This window comes from Aquarana catesbeiana, linkage group LG04, assembly GCF_042186555.1.
Source record: "Aquarana catesbeiana isolate 2022-GZ linkage group LG04, ASM4218655v1, whole genome shotgun sequence".
NCBI lineage: Eukaryota > Metazoa > Chordata > Amphibia > Anura > Ranidae > Aquarana > Aquarana catesbeiana.
The window spans coordinates 610,949,350-610,971,643 of record NC_133327.1 but is presented as its reverse complement, the minus strand read 5'-3'; the positions used below and the strand labels follow the sequence as shown (position 1 = coordinate 610,971,643).

At 43.1% G+C, this 22,294-nt stretch overlaps 1 protein-coding gene across 3 annotated transcripts in view; it reads right to left on the bottom strand.

Moving 5' to 3' along the window:
• The window catches only part of TASP1 (taspase 1), a 354,361-nt gene that overhangs the window by 117,489 nt on the left and 214,578 nt on the right, over positions 1–22,294 (bottom strand). For all 3 annotated transcript variants that reach the window (XM_073628255.1, XM_073628257.1, XM_073628256.1), the window contains one exon: positions 15,290–15,368. In XM_073628255.1, the coding sequence (XP_073484356.1) occupies positions 15,290–15,368 (79 nt within the window). The remainder of the gene's footprint in view (positions 1–15,289; positions 15,369–22,294) is intronic.

Genomic DNA, 22,294 nt, shown 5'->3' with positions numbered 1-22,294 from the left:
GTTACCCGAAAATATTCTTGGGATGGATGTACTTAAAGGTCAGTCAATTCAGACTGAAAGAGGTACATTCACATTCGGGTATCCTGATAAAGCGTATCTGGTTAGGGCGGTGAAGGCTGTGGTCAGAGGTCATGCGAAATTGACCCCTGTCTACATTCCTCCACCAGAGAAGCCAGTCTGTCTCAAGCAGTACAGACTTCCTGGAGGCCACAAAGAAATTGGGGAGACCATTCAAGAATATTTGAGAGTAGGGATCCTTAGACCTGCTGTAAGTCTTTTCTCGTCTCCGGTGTTCCCAGTAAAGAAACCTGATGGGACATATAGAATGACTGTGGATTACAGAGGTCTAAACAAAGTGGCACCTCCATTGACGTCAGCTGTACCAGATATGATCTTAATTGTTGAGAAAATTGCTAAAAAAGCTATTTTGCAGCATCAGGGATTAGGACCTGTGAGACAAGGAGTACCATTTCAGCTGGATGTAGTGGAGCAGAATGGTACCATATCTTGGAGTCTGTGGCAGCCAAATGAAAAGAAAGGACTGAGAGCAATACCCATTGTATTTTGGTCCAAACAACTGACAGGGGCACAGAAGAGATACACGCCCCTAGAGAAGTACCTGTTTGGGGCCTACACAGCACTTCAACATGTAGAGACCATTACAGGAAAGGACACAGTCACCATCCATACTGCATTGCCAATAGCAGGATGGGTGAGAGATAATGGACTGACCACTAGGGCAGCTGTAGCCCAGAACCAGACACTGATAAAATGGAAGTGGTACCTTCAAGAAAGAGGGGGTATTGCAGCTGGGGATGTTAGAGACATTTCAAAACAGTTGGCTGGGCTTGTGACTTTTACCAGCACCCGGCCAGAAGAAGAAATTCCTGTGCTGCATTCATCCCCCATTCAAGAGGCTCCATCCTTTGAGTCTCTGCCAGAAGACATGAAGGAGTCAGCGTGGTTCACCGATGGGTCAGCCATAGTCACCTCGTCTGGACGTAAATGGACAGCAGCAGCCTACAACCCAAGTACAGATACAGTCATGCAGGAGACCGGAATTGGAGGGTCCAGTCAGTATGCAGAGTTGAAAGCGGTGGTGATGACTCTTCAGGAAGATCCTTCTTCCCATGTCACTATCTACACTGACAGCTGGGTGGTTTTTAAAGGACTGACAACTTGGATGCCCACGTGGAAGTCCAATGAATGGATGATTCATGGAAAGGTGGTGTGGGGAGGCAAGGAAGTCTGGGACTACATCTGGAAGGAAGCTCACTCCCGCACCATAAAAGTGGGGCATGTTGATGCACATGTGCCCCTAGTCCCAGACTTTGAGAACTATAACAGAGTTGCAGATGAAATCGCCAAAGTGAAGGCAGTTGTGCCAATTGATCCTGTCTTGATGAACTTGGACAACTGGGCCCACAAGCAATCTGGACATTTGGGGCAGAAAGCAACATATGAATGGGCACAGCAGAGAGGATTGCCTATATCCATGGACATGATAAAGACTGTAATAGGGAACTGTACAGTGTGTGGAGAAGTGCGACAATGGCCATTGCAAAAGTACTCCACCGGGTTGATTAAGAGGGGTGAGAGGCCTGCAGAGATCTGGCAGATCGATTTCATCGGTTCCCTGCCCCGGGCAAATAATGGACTGAGGTATTGTTGCACTGCAGTGGACACCTATTCAGGACTTATGCTTGTTCATCCCTGCAAACGTGCAGATCAAGCCACACAGCTTGTGGTTGTCCCAAACAAGTCCAAAGTGATGACGGCTCACACTTCACTGGATCAACAGTACAGCAGTGGGCCAAAGATTCTGGAGTGTACTGGTTGTGTCACATCCCATACCATCCACAGGCAGCTGGTTTGATTGAATGATTGAACGGGCTATTGAAGGACCAGATACGCAAACTTACACCCACACATACACATACACTAAGGGGGTGGGATCGGGTCCTCACACAGGCAGTCATGTTGTTAAATTCTAGGCCAATACTCAAAAGCACACCATATGAGAGGATGGTAGGGGCTGGGGCACAGATTCCACAGCTGGAGCGCAGAGATCAGTATTTATTTAAGGTTCCTGAAAGAACAGGGCTTAACAGATACCATGTTACTGCTTCCCATGACATAGAAACCAAGAGTGACGTATCTGAAGCTGAAGCCTATCTAGGAATGAGAGGGAATCTGGCAGGAAGGTTTGAAGTTACATTGGCATTGACAGATGAGCTTCAAGACAGTGGCTGGGACTCTGACTGGTTAGTGGATACTTCTCAGCAAGAGTGGAAAGTGAGGCTACATAACAGCAAACCTTCCAAAATAAACAGCAGTGATCTTCTGGGAAATATCAGTATATTTCCTCTCCTCCCTATTGATGTTCTTTGGGAGGGTCAGAAGTGGGTACAGGCAGGGGGCAAAGTGTTAGTCAGATATCCAGGAAAAAAAAACATTTAGAGGAGAGATTTTAGCTGAAGGGCCTGGATCTACTGTTTATGTATTATTAGAAGGAACAGATAATCCACTTTGTTTTCCACTCCACAGGCTGTCTCCGATTTGATCCATAGGAAGACCAGAGAAAAGTGGTTACATAATGGAAAGAATGACGGAAGATTGCAAGAGCTGTGGAGAGCAAGGCCTTTGATGATTTACAAGCCTGGACTTTCTAAAGAACTTTAGAATGGACTTTTTTAATGAACTTTTTAGACACCTTCTCAATGACAGAAATATGGGAGGTGTTGCATTCAAGGAAAATGAACATTTAAAATGAGTTTTTCATAATAATGAAGTGATTTTCTGTATGGAGTCTGAAAGGAAAAAAAAAAATCTAGGGCGGAATGTATTGCATTTGTTAAAAATATGATTTTTTTTTATATTAATCAGACATAAGATAAACGGGACAATATTACAATAGTGAGTTGGTCAGATTACTGTCAGTTTTTTGGCTTGAGTAGATTTCCCAAACAAATGCTGTTTTATACAATGGGGGTAGATATTGTTGGATTCAATTGACAGTTCAATTAACAGGCTATTGTCTCTATAGCTAAAGTAAACAAGTAAGAAATGTACTTTTCTGAGGTTTTTTCAGCTCTCAAACTGAAAGAATGACTGTTAGAATACTGTCAGGTGATGGCCTGATTAGACAATGGGTACGTAGATGCAGTTTTCAACAGTCCATTGTTTCTACAGCTACAGTAAACAGGCATGTTTTCTGTTGTTTGGTAGCTATGGCAAACAGCCTGACACATAAAAGTGGGTGAGTAGGGACACACACACAATCATGCTTTAACATCAGAAGTCGCCACTCATGATACAAAAACACTGCCTGGTGTCCAAGAAGCATCGTTGCCAATGGAGATCACGAACATACAGTAACAGAAGATAAGTAACTTTTAAGTGTATTTGTACCGATATAGACTATAGGCTGTTCATTTGATAGGCATTTTGCTTGTTATAGATATCTGTCAGTCTTGTATTGTATTCCTAAGATTGTAATAGTTTTGTATGTACAGCATCTTTGTATAGTAAAAAGCACATTTACACACCGCAGAAATCTCAGCTTCCTTGCTTATACCACAGAGTAACCTTACTAGATAGACGCAAGCAAAACAATAACATGCTTTAAAGCAGGGGTCTCAAACTGGCGGCCCTCCAGCTGTTGCAAAACTACAAGTCCCATGAGGCATTGCAAGGATGACAGTTACAAGCATGGCTCCCACAGGCAGAGGCATGATGGGATTTGTAGTTTTGCAACAGCTGGAGGTCCTCCAGCTTGACACCCCTGCTTTAAAGGAACAGAATCTGGGGGTTTTTTTTTGGGGTTAACAAACGCTTTAAGCTAAAGCTTGATTATTTATGTGTTTATCAGTATGTTCATAACATACTACTTTATTGCAATTTCTATTCTGTTGAAAATGTGACTAATGTTTATATATCTATTTACTTCAATAAGACTAGTTAATACTAATGCACTTGGTGACCACATGTTTTTAAAAAAAAAAAAGGTACATGTAACATTCTGTTTGCACAGGGTTCCTTAAAACTATTAATCACAAAATGTATTACAGGCAGTCCCCGAGTTACGAACCTCCGACTTGCAAAAGACTCCTGCGCATGCGTGGCTACTTGACAGAACATTCAAAAACATCGGAAAACGATGTCTGCCGTTCTGCGCATGCCCTTCCGACTTACGAACATTTCCGACTTGAGAACAAACCGGCAGTCCCTAACCCGTTCGTAACTCAGGGACTGCCTGTAAAAGGATGCCCTTTCCAACAAGTCTATTGTCTAATAAATAACTGTACAATGTACCAAGACTAAAGTCAGCCATAGACAGAGCGATTTTCTTTCCTGCAACCCGGGGAATAACTTGATTCCCCCATCAACAACAGTCAGTGTTGATGGGGGAAGCCTCCCGCAGAGCCTTTACGTTTTCCTGGCGGGAGAAGCTATCCCAGCCAGGAGAACACAGTGATTACTGCTAACGGCTATATTAGCCGCTAGCATTAATCGCATGTAAAATCCGACAGGATGGTTGTAACCAAGTTGATTGATCAATCAACTTGGGTGCATTTAGCCTGTCCGTGCATGGTTCAAATGTTGACCAGATTTGAACCTTCTATGGCCGATTTAAAGCACATTAGAAGGTGTTGCAAGTGCTGATATGACAAATGTTATCTGGGCTGTGGTAAATTAAGCCAATGATACATTCGTTTCCTAAAGATTTTATTAATGTCACTAAAAAGGTATATTTTTAAAAAACAAACATCACAAAAGGAAATGAGAATGTTATGCCAACATGTAGAAATAATAATTACAGGAAATTCTGTAAGAGATTGTACTTCCTGAATATAAAATCAGTGCCTTTAAAGAGACCACTGAACACTCTGTAATTGTTCTCAAAGCTTCAACCATCACTCAAGTGATGGCAAAGCCAGTAACGATGAAGGGTTATTAAGGAACAGGCAGATCCCACATGGGAGTATTTCATTAACCTTCTCTTACACTGCTTAATTACATATCCAGATTTTTTTTCCAATTTGAAGCTGAATGCCTTAATTTAAAGATAGTACCCACATCCTCTAGAAATTACTGCCACAAAAAAATTAAGAATCCTTAAACAGAGAGAGAGCTCCAATTAAATACCACAAATCAATAGGCTGATCCCTTAGCAAGCAGATGGTTAAGCCACACAATCATCAAGCTAACATTTGTTAAAGTGTGTTCTCTTCATTTGTAAGTTCTTGATCAAGAATCATTTTGAAGTGAAAAAGCTCACAAATGCATGGGTCACCACAGACCTTCACACAGGGTATCATCATTCATCAAACTCAAATATTTATCAAGGTAAAAGCATGTGACAAGGGTTAAGTAACGACTGTTAACAGACAAACTACAAATGTCCTGCAATGAATGATGCGCAACAATCAGCAAAAAAAAAAAAAGGAGATAAAATGGAAGCACCACAAAATGTATATTTGCTGGAGAGGTGCAGGGTTTGACACATGCAGGGTCTTCAGAGTTCTCTGGAACTTGACTTAGAAGATCTGTACCAATTCTGTCATAACTGTAGCAGGTAGCTGGATGAGCTTCCAATTCCATGGATTATGCATGCAAGTAATATGCTACCTTTAAAGCATATCTAAACTCAAAAACAAAAACGTTAATATATTGCAGCTTACCAGTCCTTAAGTGAGATGTATGCATTTGTTTGCTTTTTTCATGCTTTTTTCCCTTTCCAATGATCTAGCAATTTTGTGGATACAATTCCTGTGCCTAGGTATCTTTTGTCACTCTTCCACTGTATAAAGGGAGCCATAGTTGCCACCCAGGCTACAATTCAAATATGTCTTCTTTTCTTCATTTCTATTTGTGAAGTGGGGAGGTTTGTAGCTCACGAAAGAAAAATTACATTGTTTTTGCTTTCTGGTCAGCACACAAAAAGTGACAAAGATGCTACATTTCCAGCAAGAACGAGATATTTTCTGTACTTGCTGAAAAATGTTCTTAGCCTGATAAATAAAAGTAATGCAACCACCATATAAGGACTGCTAGGGTGCAATATATAACACATTTTTGATCTTGTGTTTAGCTATTTTCCTTAGTAGTATAAAGAAGCTTGTCTAAAAAGTCATATTTGAACTGTCATATCCATAACAATTATGGAGGGAAAACACTGGTATCCACAAGGAATGTAAAGTTCCTGCAGGGGAGCAAATTTATCCCACTAATCACGAATCTTTATCAAACCACTAGAGGGAGACTGTTACATTATATACACGTGGGGTCTCCTTGGCTCCCTATCTGGTCTCTCTTTACTTATTAGAGACTGATTTTTTTCAGAGTACCAGGGCACCCAAAAAGGTAAAGATATTTGGTAGAAATTAGGGCTTGGTTGTTAATTTTTGACAAAAAATAATGATGTTAGCATCAGCAATGGTGCTGTCTGAGCTGCATGTTTTAGGAAAAGAAAGTGCATTTAAAAATGCTAATTGAATGGACTAAAAAGCCCCACTAGATTTACAAGCTTGGGAAATGATGAAATGAAAAATCCCCTAAACCATGCCAACCCTCCTTAAATAACCTATAACTACCCCAGCTTCTTACTTAAGCTGGGGACACACAGTCCGTACATTGACCGGTTCAGCATGAACTGGCTGACATTTGGACCATGCGTACAGCAGAAGCCAGTGTAACATCCAGCTTTTGTCGAAGGGATACACTGAAAAACCAGCATTCGATCAGCACTCACAGTCAATGGCTGCAAGCGCCATATATGTTCTGGCGGGGTAAGCAGTCCCCCTGTCAGAACACAATAGCACAGCGGGAGAGATTGCTGCATTGACATTGCATGTTTAGTGGAGCAATCTCTCAGTTTCTTTCATTTGGCCTGCTGGGTTGAATGAAAAACAAAAAGCTGAATGTGTGCACCAGGCATTACCCTGCAGAGGGGCTGATTCTGTATCCTATATTTGCCCTTTTCTTTGACAACAGTCCCTTTCAGCTGTGTCTTTGCCTGTGCAGTGAGCTCTCAAAGCTGTCTCCAGCATGACCTATACATACATTCATCCATACAGTCTATGAAGGGTCACCCCTCAAGAAGGGGTAGCGTGTAAATGAGATGAGTCTTTTTGCCTAAAAAGTACAGTTGTCCTATAAAGCAGTGGCGGTGCTTTCATTAAGGGCGCAGCCCCCTCTCTCCAGCCACCCTCTTCTATGTAGATGGATTCATGCATTGCATCAATCTATCCATGGCCGCTGCAGCCACCCCCTATTCAGACGCCTGGCCCCTTTTCAGACGCCAGGCGCCTAAATTACAGCGGCGGGGGTGGGGGTGTTTTTGAAGCACCTTAGAGCCATAGGCTCCAATAGGCTTCAAAAAAGGTGAACTGCGAGCATTGCGCTCGCAGTCCACCCAGGTGTGTTAGAAAAGCCAATGAATATTGGCTATTCTAACACTGAACCGCCTCTCCACCAATCAGGTAGCGCTGGTCTGATACCCGTCACCTGATTGGCTGAAAGGACAGGCACTGCGATTGGACGATTATCATGAGGAAGGGAGGTGATGTATGGAGGACACAGGAGCCGCTGTCTGACCCGCTACAAGATCCCCCCACTGCCTGACCCTCTACCGAGGTATGGTAAGTGCTGAGCAGATGGCGAATGGGCTGGCAGGGGGGATGTCACAGTGGCGGCATTTGATGGGGCGCAGTGGCAGCATTTGATGGGGCGCAGTGGCAGCATTTGATGGGGCACAGTGGCAGCATTTGATGGGGCACAGTGAGGCTGCAATTGATGTTTTTTTTCAGAATTTTTCAGTTTGTTTGCGCCCTCCCCCCCAAAAAATTTTGAGCACCAGACGCCACGGCTATGAAGTCTAAAAATATATATATTATTATTATCTGCTGATCCACCAAGGTGTCACACAAAGCCGAGGTATGTAACAGATTCAGTGGTTGCTTATACATGACATCTTTGTCTTCAGCTGCTCAGATTAACATAAATGGCAGCATATGGTCATTGAACACTGAACCACCTCTCCACCAATCAGGTAGCGCGGGTCTGATACCCGTCACCTGATTGGCTGAAAGGCCAGGCGTTGCAATTGGACTCCTATCAGGAGGAGGGGAGGAGACGCATGGAGGACACAGTAGTCTGACCCGCATAACATCCCCCAGCTCGCCGCCGTCACCCGCTACCTGACTCACTACTGAGATAGGGTAAGTGCCGAGCAGACGGTGAGCAGAGGGGGGGGGGGGGGTTTGTCACAGTGACGGCATTTGATTGGGCATAGTGGTGGCATTTGATGGGGTACAGTGGCGGCATTCGAGGGGGCACAGTGGCGGCATTCGAGGGGGAACAGTGGCAGCATTCGAGGGGGAACAGTGGCGGCATTCGAGGGGGCACAGTGGCAGCGTTTTATTGGGCACAGTGGCAGCGTTTGATTGGGCACAGTGGCAGCGTTTGATTGGGCACAGTGGCAGCGTTTGATTGGGCACAGTGGCAGCGTTTGATGGGCACAGTGAGGCTGCATTTGATGGGCACAGTGAGGCTGCATTTGATGGGCACAGTGAGGCTGCATTTGATGGGCACAGTGAAGCTGCATTTGATGGGCACAGTGAGGCTGCATCTGATGGGCACAGTGAAGCTGCATGTGATGGGCACAGTGAGGCTGCATTTGATGGGCACAGTGAGGCTGCAATTAATGTTTTTTTTTCAGAATTTTTCAGTTTGTTTCCGCCCCCCTCCCCCCCAGAAATTTTTTTTTAAGTTCCAGCCGCCACTGCTATGAAATCTAAAAATTAAAAAAACTATGTTATCTGCTGATCCACCAAGGTGTCACACAAAAGCCAAGGTATGCAACGGATTCAGTGGTTGCTTATAAATGACATCTTTGCCTTCAGCTGTTAAGATTTACTATAAAAAGTTTTGCCACTCTTTGAAAGTCTTCATGTTTTACTGTCATAGAACATTAAATCATAGTTGATTTTTTTAAATATATTTTTTATCCTTATAAATTATACCTTTTAATGTCAACATGAAAAAAAATGTATCTACAAACTTATTTAAAGATTTGCACAAAGGCTAGACCAAAAAGAAATGCGGCCTTATCTATCCTTAAAAATATGCGGGCTGAATTAATAGCCCTAACAGAGACCCATCTTACCGGTCAACTGATGTCAACACTTAAGAAACCCTGGGTGGGGTGGCTATATCATGCTCCATACACCTCTAATTCTAGAGGAGTCGCACTATTAGTGGCAAAAACAGTACAGTTTGTTTTACTGACGCTTAAATCAGATACACAGGGCAGATTCCTATTTTTGCACGCCAAGCTAAATGGGCTTGAAATACTTATCCTGGCAGTCTATATACCTCCTCCGTTCCACTTTAATGTTCTACATGAAGGTCTTGCTTTTATAGCACAATATCCTACTGTCCCGGTGTTGTGGATGGGAGACTTTAATAATGTATTAGACAGGGATCTAGATAGAATGACTACACAGCCATCTAGTACTCCCTCCCCACAGCACATTAGATTCGGCAGATTACTCGGCGAGATGGCCCTGATGGACACGTGGAGATATCGTCACCCGCAAGATAAGGCCTTTTCCTGCTTTTCAGCGTCACATAACTCAATGTCTAGGATAGATCTCATTTTAATATCCCGCTCCCTTCTTCCTGTGCTAGAGGACGTGGGTTTCTACCCTCGTACATTATCAGACCATGCTCCATATTGGGTTATGCTTAAACTTGATTCCCCGCCTAGTACTTACACATGGAAACTTAACCCCTTCTGGTTATCGTTGGTACCCGGAATAGATGAGATTGGGATTGAATGGGACATATTTTTCCAAAATAACAGAGACTCAGCGCCTTTTGAAATAGTATGGGATTCTTTTAAATCCCACGCCCACATGACGCTTGCCCAACGCATAAATAAATATAAGAAAACATCTTCTCACGCAATCCATCAGGCAGAACAGGCCCTGACAGCTATAGAGAGGGAATTTACATCTAACCCCACTCCCTCTAATGCCGACCAACTAAAACAACAAACCCGTATAGTGTCCAACCTACACTTTGAAAAAGCGGAGAGGAACATATTCTACACCAAACAGAGGCTGTATGACCGTGGGGAAAGGGCGGGGCGCCTCCTGGCGTATTTGGCCCATATAGATCTCAGACCACCCACGGTGGTATCCCTCAGGGGCACTAATGGAGAAATGATTACTGAACCCGATAGAGTTGCGGGAGAATTTCGTTCTTACTTTTTATCACTCTACACCTCCACGGTTGATAATGACAGTAGAGATGCGGGGGCACTATTAGCAAATATAGAATTACCCACATTATCCCAAACACAGATTGAAATGCTGGAGGCCCCAATATCTACAGATGATATTATTGAAGCAATATCTCATCTTAAAGCCTCGAAAGCAACTGGGTCTGACGGCCTCCCCCTAGAATTTTATAAAACATACATAGATAACATTGTCCCTAGATTGCACGAACTATATTCCCATATGTTTAAATCTGGCTCTATCCCTCATTCTATGACTGAAGCATATATAGTGCTCATACCCAAACCTGGTAAAAATTTAGAAATTCCAGAATCATATCGTCCCATATCACTTCTTCAGCTAGACATAAAGATCTTGGCCAAGATCCTGGCACTACGTCTGAATAAAGTAATCCTTACCCTGATCCACCCGGATCAAACGGGATTTATGCCCACAAAAAACACGGCCCATAACCTTCGCAGATTACATATGAATATACAAGCTCAACATGACCAAATGGGATCCAGAGTCGTGGTGTCCTTGGATGCCGCCAAGGCATTCGACTCCGTTGAGTGGACCTTTCTATGGCAATGCTTAGCTAAATTCGGATTCGGACCGAAATTCATTAGATGGATCCAACTAATGTATCAAAATCCCAGTGCCAGTGTCTTGGTTAACGGGAAAGTCTCGGACGCCTTCCCCCTCACAAGGGGGACGCGCCAGGGGTGCCCGCTATCTCCTCTACTATATGCCCTCGCGGTGGAGCCCCTTGCGGCTTCACTGAGATCTCACCCGGGTATCATGGGTCTGCGAAAAGGTGAACTAGTGGAGACAATTAGTCTATACGCAGACGATATGCTGCTCACTACTGAGATAGGGTAAGTGCCGGGCAGACGGTGAGCAGAGGGTAGGGGGTTTGTCACAGTGACGGCATTTGATTGGGCATAGTGGTGGCATTTGATGGGGTACAGTGGCGGCATTCGAGGGGGAAGCCCCTTGCGGCTTCACTGAGATCTCACCCGGGTATCATGGGTCTGCGAAAAGGTGAACTAGCGGAGACAATTAGTCTATACGCAGACGATATGCTACTGTATTTATCAGATTCGGGCCCCTCTTTGAAAACAGCACTAGAGACCATACAAACATTTGGGAAATACTCGGGTCATAAAATAAATTGGGACAAATCCCACATCCTCCCTATAGACATAGGTGCGCTTTTTCCCCCCTTACGATAGTTAGTAGCATGAAATACTTGGGGATCAAGGTCACCCGTACCCCCGCAGAATACACCAAACAGAATATAGAGCCTCTGCTCACAATCTTGAAAAATAAAACCCAGATCTGGGCTAAACTCCCCTTGGGGGTTATGGGTCGTGTGAACCTTATAAAGATGATTTTGCTCCCCAAGTTCCTTTATGTCTTTTGGCACGCCCCGATATACCTGCCACTCAGGATCTTTAAAACAATAGAAAAAATTCTTAACTCATTTGTGTGGGGAAAGGCTCGCCATAAACTATCTTGGCAAGTATTATAAAAATCCCACGGACCTAGGTGGCACAGCCTTACCTGATTTCAACCTATACTATCTGGCGGCACAACTATCACACTTTTACTACATAGACAAATGCGACAAAGAGCGTTATATGACCCTACTATGTTCCCAATATACCCGCTTTTACTCCCACCCATTTCAAGTCATCTTTAGAGACCCTGCAGATCCTCGGGCGTTGGGGGGAAAAATGTCCAGGTCTAATATCCACCCATTGCAAAGTGTGGGCAGTAATAAGACGCAGATTAACTGCTCCTCACACACACCACTTTGGGACAACCCAGGATTAAAAGAACTTTTATCTCTGTCAGACCATGGAATATGGGTTGCTCGAGGGGTGATGATTCTCTCAGATGTTTACAGGGACAACATATTGAAATCATTCCAACAACTTAAGGATGAATTTACTCTCCCTAACTCCATGCATTTCAGATACCTCCAGCTCCGCCATGCTCTTCAGGCCCAGTTTCACAATAACCCTCCTAATTTAGAACAATTGGATATCCTCAATATTATCAAGGGACAAGATTCCTCTAAACTTATCTCAATATTTTACATCTCTTTGCTTCGGCCTACGGCTGTGAAAATTGCTTATGGACTGAGGGACCGATGGGCTGGAGATGTGGGGGAGCTGGAGGATGATGAATGGGAAGATGCGTTGGATAATTGCAAAACCGTGTCCACCAGACTCTCCGACTCTCACTCAACTTTACATTTTACATAGGTCATACTTGACTCCAGCCTGAATGATTAGATTCAAACCCAATCATAGTCCTCTTTGCCCCAGATGTGACAGCCCCTCTAGCTCCTTTTTCCATCTCCTATGGTCATGCCCGGTTATACACGATTACTGGTCTCACATAGTACGATTCATACATGATGAAATGGGATCCCCTCTTAAATTATGTCCCAAGCAATGCATACTGGGAATATTCCCAGATCCAGACTCAGACAAATTCCATGTCATATTTCTCAAGGAAACATTGTTTATAGCCAGACTACTCATAGCTAGAAAATGGCTGAGGATGGGCCCACCAACACTCCAGGAATGGATAGCTGCCGTTAACAATGTCTTACCATATAAGAAAGAAATATATGCCCATAGGGGCTGCCCATCCAAATATGGGAAAATATGGGACTCCTGGTTAAACAATGCAGCCACATGCAACACACTTACTGAATAGATTACAGTAGGATAGCCATTTATTATATGCACTAATACGGCGACAAACCACCCTTCAACGCAAAATGTAACCTTGTGCTTAGCAACCACAAATAACTATTTGTATATGTTTTGTTAATATTGACCATAAAGGTCGTGATAGATCTATTCTGTATTTTAATCAACGCTATGTATCCCTACATATGTTGATGTGTTATATAATCTGTAAATGTGTACTCTTCAAGAATAAACAACAACTCTTATCTGTAAAAAAAAAAAAGATTTGCACAAAGCAGCCCGGATCCTCCTCTTTTCAGCGGTCCTGGCCCCTCCCAGCTTGCTATGGGGGCACTCAAGCCGAGTCACAGCTCCCTGTGTCCATTCAGACATGGAGCCAGGGCCCAGCCCTGGCCCTCTCTCTCCTGATTGGCTGACTGACTTTGAGTGACAGCAGCGGAAGCCAATGGCGCCGCTGCTGTGTCTCAGCCAATCAGGGGGAAGAGTCTCAGATGGCCGAGACACTGGTGGACATCGCTGGACAGAGATGGGGCTCAGGTAAGTATTAGGGGGGCTGCTGCACACAGAAGGCCTTTTATCTTAATGCATAGAATGCATTAAGATAAAAAAAAAACTACAACCCCTTTAATTACAATAAAAACACAGAATCATCACCAGTGTAGCCAATTATTTCTAAAAGGCATGCAATTAGTTAAATGGAGATCACCTGTGTGTAGTAAAGGGGTTTCCAGCGACTGTAGTAAAAACACATTTATCTGAAAGGTTTAACTACTGGTTTACAGTACTGTGGCACAACCTACTCCATAAGGAGTAAACAACGCTCCAATAACTTACATGATCAGGTGACTGAAAAGCACAAGTTAAGAAAATAATAAAAAAAAAAAATCCAAGTTGCAGAATATCCCTTGGAGTACCAGTAAATCAAAAATTAAATCAGAACTGAAATTCTGCTGAAAGACACAACGAGCAAACAGGCTTTATTGCACATTGCATATTTCTTCTGCAATAAAATTCCCTTACCCTCCTGCTTTCTGTCTTCTCTGGCGTTGTACACTGAGCCATGCAAGCGAAGCTCAGCTTACAGTGCCAGGCTGGTGTCTGAGTGCTGGAATGTCTTATGCGTATGCGCAGGAGTGACATCGTCCCCCGCCACAGGCCCTGAAGACTGGCATTTAGAAAAAGATGCCGGCGAGGAAACGTTGGATAGGCAAGTACTGCATGGTATGAGACATAAAATACTAAATACAGAAAAATCCCAGATGAAAACCTTAGGCAAGCTGAAAAAAATCAAAAAGGGAGAAGAAGCCAAGAGAAGATATAAATACGTACACCACCATAAAATACATTGTATTGGTGCACCAATATTTTTATACTCTGTATACTTTAGAAATCAGCTAATGAATGAGTTGAAATGCTTGTCCCCTGCCAGCACGCTGTAGAAGAGGACCCTTGTTCTCTGTGTGGAAGCAGTGGTCTCCCGGAAGCGGTCTGATACACCTGCTGCTGAGCCAGATCCATACCTCTCTATGTAGTAGGAAGCATGAGCTTCGCTGATCGTCCGACTTGGCAGAGGGTGTGTTAGACCACAGCAGACAGCAAGAGTCCTTCTTTGCAGCATATTGGCAAGGGCAGTCTTTTCTACTCTGGCTGTGTTTGCTTTCTAAAGAAATTGGCCTGCATGATTTCGAGCACCACCTGTTTTAGCGCACTGGGAAAGGATTTGGAGGATTTATACTGAAAGTTCAATTCTAATTTAATGGTTGGGCTAAAGATTGTCAAAACGCTGTAAAGAGCAGCTAGAGGGGTGCTACTACATATTATAAGGGGCTTTGTTAGAACATCCCTCAGTGTTAACACATGAAACGCTCCTAAAACAGGACCACTTCCATTTTTTTAAACAACCCCATTAATGGCCATTGAGGTGACAATCTAAAACACCTGGAAAACCAAGAATTACAGGTGAAAATAACAAGTGCCAAAGTTGTAAGCCAGTAGGTTTATTTCTGTATAGATTTCTCTATAAAGTGTGTTTTGATTCAGAGAGACAAGAAATCAAGATAAAACAATAAGGACAGTGAAAGATTCAAAGCAGATGCCACTTACAGATGCACTGTACACAGTAAAGAAACAAGGGGTATAAATAGAACAGAGTTGAAATAGCACTGACAGATACAGCTGTGCACAGAATGCCTATGTGGCACACACATGTTCTACTTTACTCACTCGCTTGAGAAAAGTAGCAGTAAGTAATTGTTAAATGGAAGCAGTAAATACCTGAAGTACTCACAGCTGTAGAATATGGGTTGTGAACTCCAGTGTTTTCAGCCCAGCAGCCACATCCATACAGAGCGGCCTGTATACAAGACAATAGAAAATGCTTAAAACCAAAGTCTAAGCCAAAATTATGCATTTCTAAAATAAAGGGTATATATCATAAGTAATCAAAGCAGTAGATGTCCTAGACAACAAAGGAGAAGCAGCGCACAAATAAGGTTGTCCCCTTGTACAGCTTTAAGAGAACGCAAAGGGCACTTTCATACTGAGCAGATTTTGGCCGATAGCAGGGCGCTTTAAACCCCCGTTAGCGGCCGAAAAAGGGTTAAATGTGCCCGCAAAGCGCTGCTACAGCGGCGCTGCCCATTGACTTCAATGGGCAGGGGCGCTTTAGGAGCAGTGTATACACTGCTCCTAAAGCACCTCAAAGATGCTGCTTGCAGGACTTTTGAGAGCGTCCTGCCAGCGCACCGCTCCAGTGTGAAAGCCCTCGGGCTTTCACACTGGAGTGAGAGGAGAGGCGCTTTACACACGCTTTGCAGGCACTATTTTTAGCGCTATATCACCTGTACAGCGCCTCAATGTGAAAGGGGTCAAAATATTGCCATAATTCTGTAATTCGCACTGTAAATAGTACTGTTTGGATGCGCTATTTGAGCTTGCAGAAGTAAAATAGGATCTAACTAGTAAAATCTATTTCCTGGAGTACAGAACAGGACAGGCTATTCAATCATTACACCTAGGTTATATGCACAAGTAAGATTTTTTATATTTAATAGAAAATATAAACATCTGTGTTGTGTTATCAAAACATATACCATTTCATATAAATGCATATCAAAAAGTGAATAGAACATTAAAGTGCAACAATAAACACATAAATAATAGTGGAAAACATAAAATACATAAAAATTCAAACAGTTCATAAATGAATCCCATAAGAAAAAAGCGCAACAACAAAGTCCTCTGTCTGAAAAATCAGTGAGGAAGAAAAATGGCAACCCAGAATCACATATAAAATATTCCTCTTCCAAATCACCTCTGTGCACCAAGCCACCAGTGACACTAAGCTACTTACCAGAAAGTTAGACCTCAAATTATAAGAGGTCTAACAGCACTTGTAAGGAAAGATCCCAAGAATGGACGTAAGGACGGAAATTAAACTGCCATTCCCACAGCCAGCCACTTAAGCCACCACTCCACAGCAGATCATATTAAGATAATCCATTGATCGATAATAAGGCATTCATGGCGTTCATGGTGTAGCAATAAAATATACTTCTTTATTATGAACTATAGTATCTCCTATATCAGAAAAAATAAATCGTCATGTAACCAAGACAGCAGCCAGCGCCCTAGCGGGCGTGATGACATCACTGCTGTAGCGCTGGAGCTTAAGCGGCTGGCTGTGAGAATGGTGGTTCAACTTCCGTCCATCCATTCTTGGATCTTTCCCTATAAGCGTTGTAGACCTTTTATAATTTGAGATCTAACTTTCTGGTAAGCGGCTATGAGTGTCACTGGTGGCTTAGTGCACAAAGGTGATATGGAAGAAGAATCTTTTATATATGATCTTAGGCTGCCTTTTTTACCTCATTGAAGGTTATTTTTCATACGGAGGGTTTTGTTGTTGCACTTTTTTCTTGTTGTATTCATTTATGGACTGTTTGAATTTTTATAGCATTTATTTACAGCATTATATGCATTTGATGTTTTGAGACAAGAGCAGCTGGACAGCAGCAAGTAGATCCACCCACCATGACAGGGAAGGTGACAAGGTGAAAATCCAGTTTATAGCCCCTGTAAATGACACACTGGACCAAAGTACCTGAGATTTTCTGGCCAAGATAGCCTACAACCCCCCCCCCCCCCCCCCCCATGCAGGAGTAGGGGCACCCAGTCATAGTGAGGAGTCCTTGGAGCCAGTTTTGGTTGTCATGGAAGGTCAGATATTCTTACAAAAGTATGTTCTGGTCTTATGCTTCGCACTGGAGGACTGAGAGGGATGAAAGAAACCCTTCCTAATCTCTGAAATAGAAGATCTACTGGCTGTGACACAGGCATTTTTCTTCTGGGGGGAGGAGGGTAATTTGACCCTGTGATATCTGTGATGTACTTATCCACAACTAAGGACAAGGGCATTCATAAGGATGGTACTAGGTAGGGCTTTTTTTTCCCTCAGAGAACAGGTTCTGGAACGCCCCCCTGCTGAGTCATCCTTTGTCTCTGCCCCCTACCCACCTCTGAGCACCGTCCCTTAGTTCCACCCTGTACCAACCTCCCTGTACAATCCCTTTTAGAGAATACAGAACCAAGTATCATTTTGTGCTACTAGGTTATGTGCATGGAATTTGATAGACCCCCACCTCAGCAACAAGACCCCCACAGCAACAATAGATCCCCAACACAATAGAACCCCCCCCCAGCAACAATGGACTCCCCGCAACAAAATACCACCCCAACAATTGATCCCCCAGCAGCCAGAAACATGTTACACCCATATTTAGGGTATAACATATAACATGTTGCTATGCACCAGACCGCCTGCACCCCCTGCGACAGCAGGCAGGGTTTCCTCTCCCCCTCAGCCGCTGTCACATTTATAATTGGTGCAGATGTGCAGGCAGTGTCATTTATTCACAGGAATATGTGAATGAATAAACTACAAGTCCTGTCTATCCACACAAACCGTACTACAGCGTCAGGTCAGCGCACTTAGCCCCATATGCAATCCCCAAATAGAGGTGCCCGGTTCGCCTCTGAAATGCAAATGTGTACAACAGGTGGCCACACACGCCACTGGAAATACTAATTCTTTATTGAAGTGTCAAATATTTAGGTTAAAAACATCACAGTGCAACCAGGTAGGAAGGTTGATACATTTCAGCACAACAACGCTTAATCATAAACTTATGATTAAGCGCCTTAGTGAATGAAACTCGTGCTCTCTTTCTGTGATGTTTTTAACCGAAATCTATGATACTTCAATAAAGAACCAGAGTTTACTGTGGAGTGTGTGACCAACCTATTGTAGACATTAACAAGTCCTATCTGCCACTGTGACAGCCAGACTTGTAGTCTTCATTGGACTATAAATGCACTGATCATATTAAAGACCTTATGAAGGCCCTACCTTGACACTTCCTGCAGCTCAGTAACTGACAGCCCGTACGGAGGTACTGGCAGAGAGCTGTAGGAATTGTCATGTTTTTACCTGCAAAAACACGTGCATGTGTGATCTTTATCTTTTTAACAAAAGTAAACTTAGTCATTAAAACACACACTGCATCAACAAGCATAAAAATGGCGTCCTTAGGAATTGAAGAAATGCCTGTTAACAGGTGGCCTTCCTTTTCTGAGTTCTCCAATCTGAATGCAGCACCATCTTCCTCTTTTTGTCAAAGAACTCAAGGGCTGGCAATGGAAAATCAGAGGGAGACGCTGAAGGAGAGGATGAAGGACTAGCTTATGGCACATGTGGTCTGAGATCTCTAAAAGGTCTGACAGCTTTCCCATAAACTCAAATATAGTTGCAGAAGATTCCTCCCTAGATAAACAGGAAGAGGAAAGCGCACCTGAAGTGGTATAATAGGACACTGAGGCAGAGAAAAATCCAGGAAGGTAACAACAGTCCAGACTGATCATGTCAGTATCTCTAGAAAGAGAAACCCTCTGGACCATTAGCAGAACTAAGGCTGGGAGGTCCAAAAGCCTAAAATTCCCCTGGCTCTCTGATCTGTCATGTGCGTGAGGGTACTCACAGCAGATACTGCAGCAGGTGTTTGTGTCTGTAGGCAGTCACCCTCGATAGAGGACCCATAGTGCATTCAAAGAACGCTAGCTGTGGTCTGTGGCCTCCAGAGAGCAGTCAGCAGTGCACGGAAAGCCCAGCAAAATGGCACAAATGTACAGAACGAATCACTGGGAGAGTTCCTAGGTGCATAAAGGGCACCAAACCTAAACTGCTAAATAAATGGAACTGCTCTCTGCTGTGGTTACTGCGATTTAGAGAGTCACAGTCTGTAACCCCTGAGAGGCCAGAGAACAAAAGCACACTAGGATCCAGTGCAGAGCATAAGCCTAATCTTACCTGAACCTTACCTACAACCAGAACGCTTGTAGGCTTAAAAGGGACAAGCTCCATCAAGATCTGCTCAATGGGTGGACTCACCTCCGAAAGAAGTCTTTAGGGACAAGGTTCCACTGGCAGATGGACCACTGCCCTAGACCTGTATTGCACACTGTGCCTAACACCATGATGCACATCATACCAAGGTGAGCGCCAAATGCAGGATCCAGTGCCTGAAACTTAAAGGCCAGCTCCACATCCTCCTTCTGGCAGGGTCTGGATACAGTCCTCCAAGCCGCTGCTAAGGAGTCAACTGATTCAGAAAGCTGCAGAGAGGTACCACAGTGGCAAAGTAGCAGCTAGGAGACTTGCTAGATGAAATCCAATGAGTAGAAGAGGAACAAGCTTCTCTCGGGAAAAGAAAGAGTCATTTGCAAAGAGCAGGTAAATATAACATGTTTGTTATTTTAGGAAAAAAAATGAAACCTTTACAATCACTATAAATGCAAAGTGCCTTCATTGAAAGATCATAGTCTGTCCACATGGCACTGTCATGTTTTAACTGAAGGTGTTTTTAAGTGTATAGCTTAAACTAAACATTAGGCATCAATACCATAGTGTAAAGCTCAGACAGCCATCTTCTGGACAAGTTGAATATTTTTGACAAAACAATTATATCAGTTCTCTAGGGTAAGAATATCCAAATCTGAAATGCCAGGTAGCCAATACAAAAAATTATAGTCACAAGACACAAATGAAAACAGGTGACACCTCTGATAAGATCTAAACTCAGGGTACTGAAAATAGTAAACTTGCAAAGTCCTAAAATAAATTACCTGAGCTTGGTCTTATATCACCTCCCCCTCCCCACAGTAACCCCTTTGTTTATGTACTCTGCACTAAATGTTTTTATTTTTTAAATTAGGAATAAAGTTTATTGAAACCAAACAAGAAATTCCAGGGGACCCATGTATATATCCAAGTATCCATGTGTGTCATACCATAATACAGCAGTATAAACATCAGAAAGAAAAACACCAGTAAATAAAGACCCAGTTAATCCCAAGCACACAATCCAAAACCACATTGTAGTGATACACCCACACAGCCTTATTGGTACATACTGAGTACATGCCCATAAGAACCAAATATTACCATAATGGAGGTAACAATAACAAAATAATAACATATGCAGCTCCAGGTCTACAGCCACTAAAAAAAGGTAATATCCATATGGTCACAGATTTTTTTTACACAGAGATATGCAGGATACAGAAATGAAGGAGAGAACATTTTTTAACCACTTCAATACCGGGCCTATTCTGGCACTTCTCTCCTACATGTAAAAATCATCATTTTTTTTGCTAGAAAATTACTCAGAACCCCCAATTACATATGTTTTTTTTAGCAGACACCCTAGGAAATAAAATGGCGGTCATTGCAACTTTTTATCTTGCACGGTATTTGTGCAATCATTTTTCAAATGCCTTTCTTTTGGAAAAATAAACAGTTTCATGAATTAAAAAATAACAAAACAGTAAAGTTAGCCGAATTTTTTTGTATAATGTGAAAGATGATGTTACGCTGAGTAAATAGATACCTAACATGTCATGCTTTAAATGCATGGAATGGCGCCAAACTTCGATACTTACAAATCTCCATAGGCGACGCTTTGAAAATTTTTACAGGTTACCAGTTTAGAGTTCCAGAGGAGGTCTAGTGCTAGAATTGTTGCACACGCTCTAATGCACGCGGCGATACCTCACATGCGTGGTTTGAACAGCGTTTACATATGTGGGCGGGACTTACATGTGCGTTCGCTTCTGAACGCGAGCTACCGGGGAAAGGGGCATTTTAATTTTTTTTAAATTTTGCTTAATTTTTTTTATTTTTACACTTTTTTTTTACATTTTTTTTTTAATCACTTTTATTCCTATTACAGGGAATGTAAACATCCCTTGTAATAGGAATCTATTGTGACAGGTCCTCTTTATGGAGAGATGCGTGGTCAATAAGACCCCATATCTCTCCTCCAGGCTGGAAAGCATGAGATTGACAAAAAAAATTCATGCTGACAGCCGCGATCGCGGCTTTGTTTACCTCCGACGGCCATAGAGATGACTGGTGACCATCTGGTCACCGGAAATCTCTATCGTCGTCATCTGGCACCGGCTGATTTTTTCTCCGGGTCCCCAATGGCACGGGAGAGCCCGGAGAAGCCCTGGATGGCAGTGGGGGGGGGGGGGACGGACGTCCCCTCCCGTCGCCTATAAGAACGATCAAAGCGGCGGAACTGCCGCTATGATCATTCTTATCGTGCACAGAATCGCTGGAAAGAATGATATCAGGCATCGTTCAGATATCCCCTCACAAGGTCAAGGATGTCATATGAAGCCCTAAGGTATTGAAGTGGTTAAAGTAGAGCTTTAGTTAGAAAATGATGTCCTGCTAGATTGCTTCAGTCTGGTCCCTTTTGTAGGTATAGCTATGTAAAACGTTGCTAATAATTGCCTATCCTGTTTAAAATCCAGTATCACACTGTCTCACCCTGCTCTGCATATGCTCAGTTGCTCGCTGCTTTTAGGCACTGCCGAATTTGTAGAGGCCGATCTACTGACAGCCTTAAAGCGGGAATTAAACCCTCCTATCTTTTACAGCCAAGAAAGCTGCTTCTGTTTGATCTGTAACTGCCATGGTGCTGCACATGTGATCAGCTATGACACCAGACATTTAATGATTTGACAGTTTGGTTGAGGACACAAGCAAATGTGACAGTTAGCAATCCAGGAACGTAACTGTTTTATGAAACTGTATCGATGGGTTTTATTCCACTTTAGGATTTACTGCTGTTCAGGGGTTCTGGGCTTCAGCAAAATGGCAGCCTCTGGCATGAAGAAACAGGATCAATGCTGGAGGCAATTTACAGCGCACACATA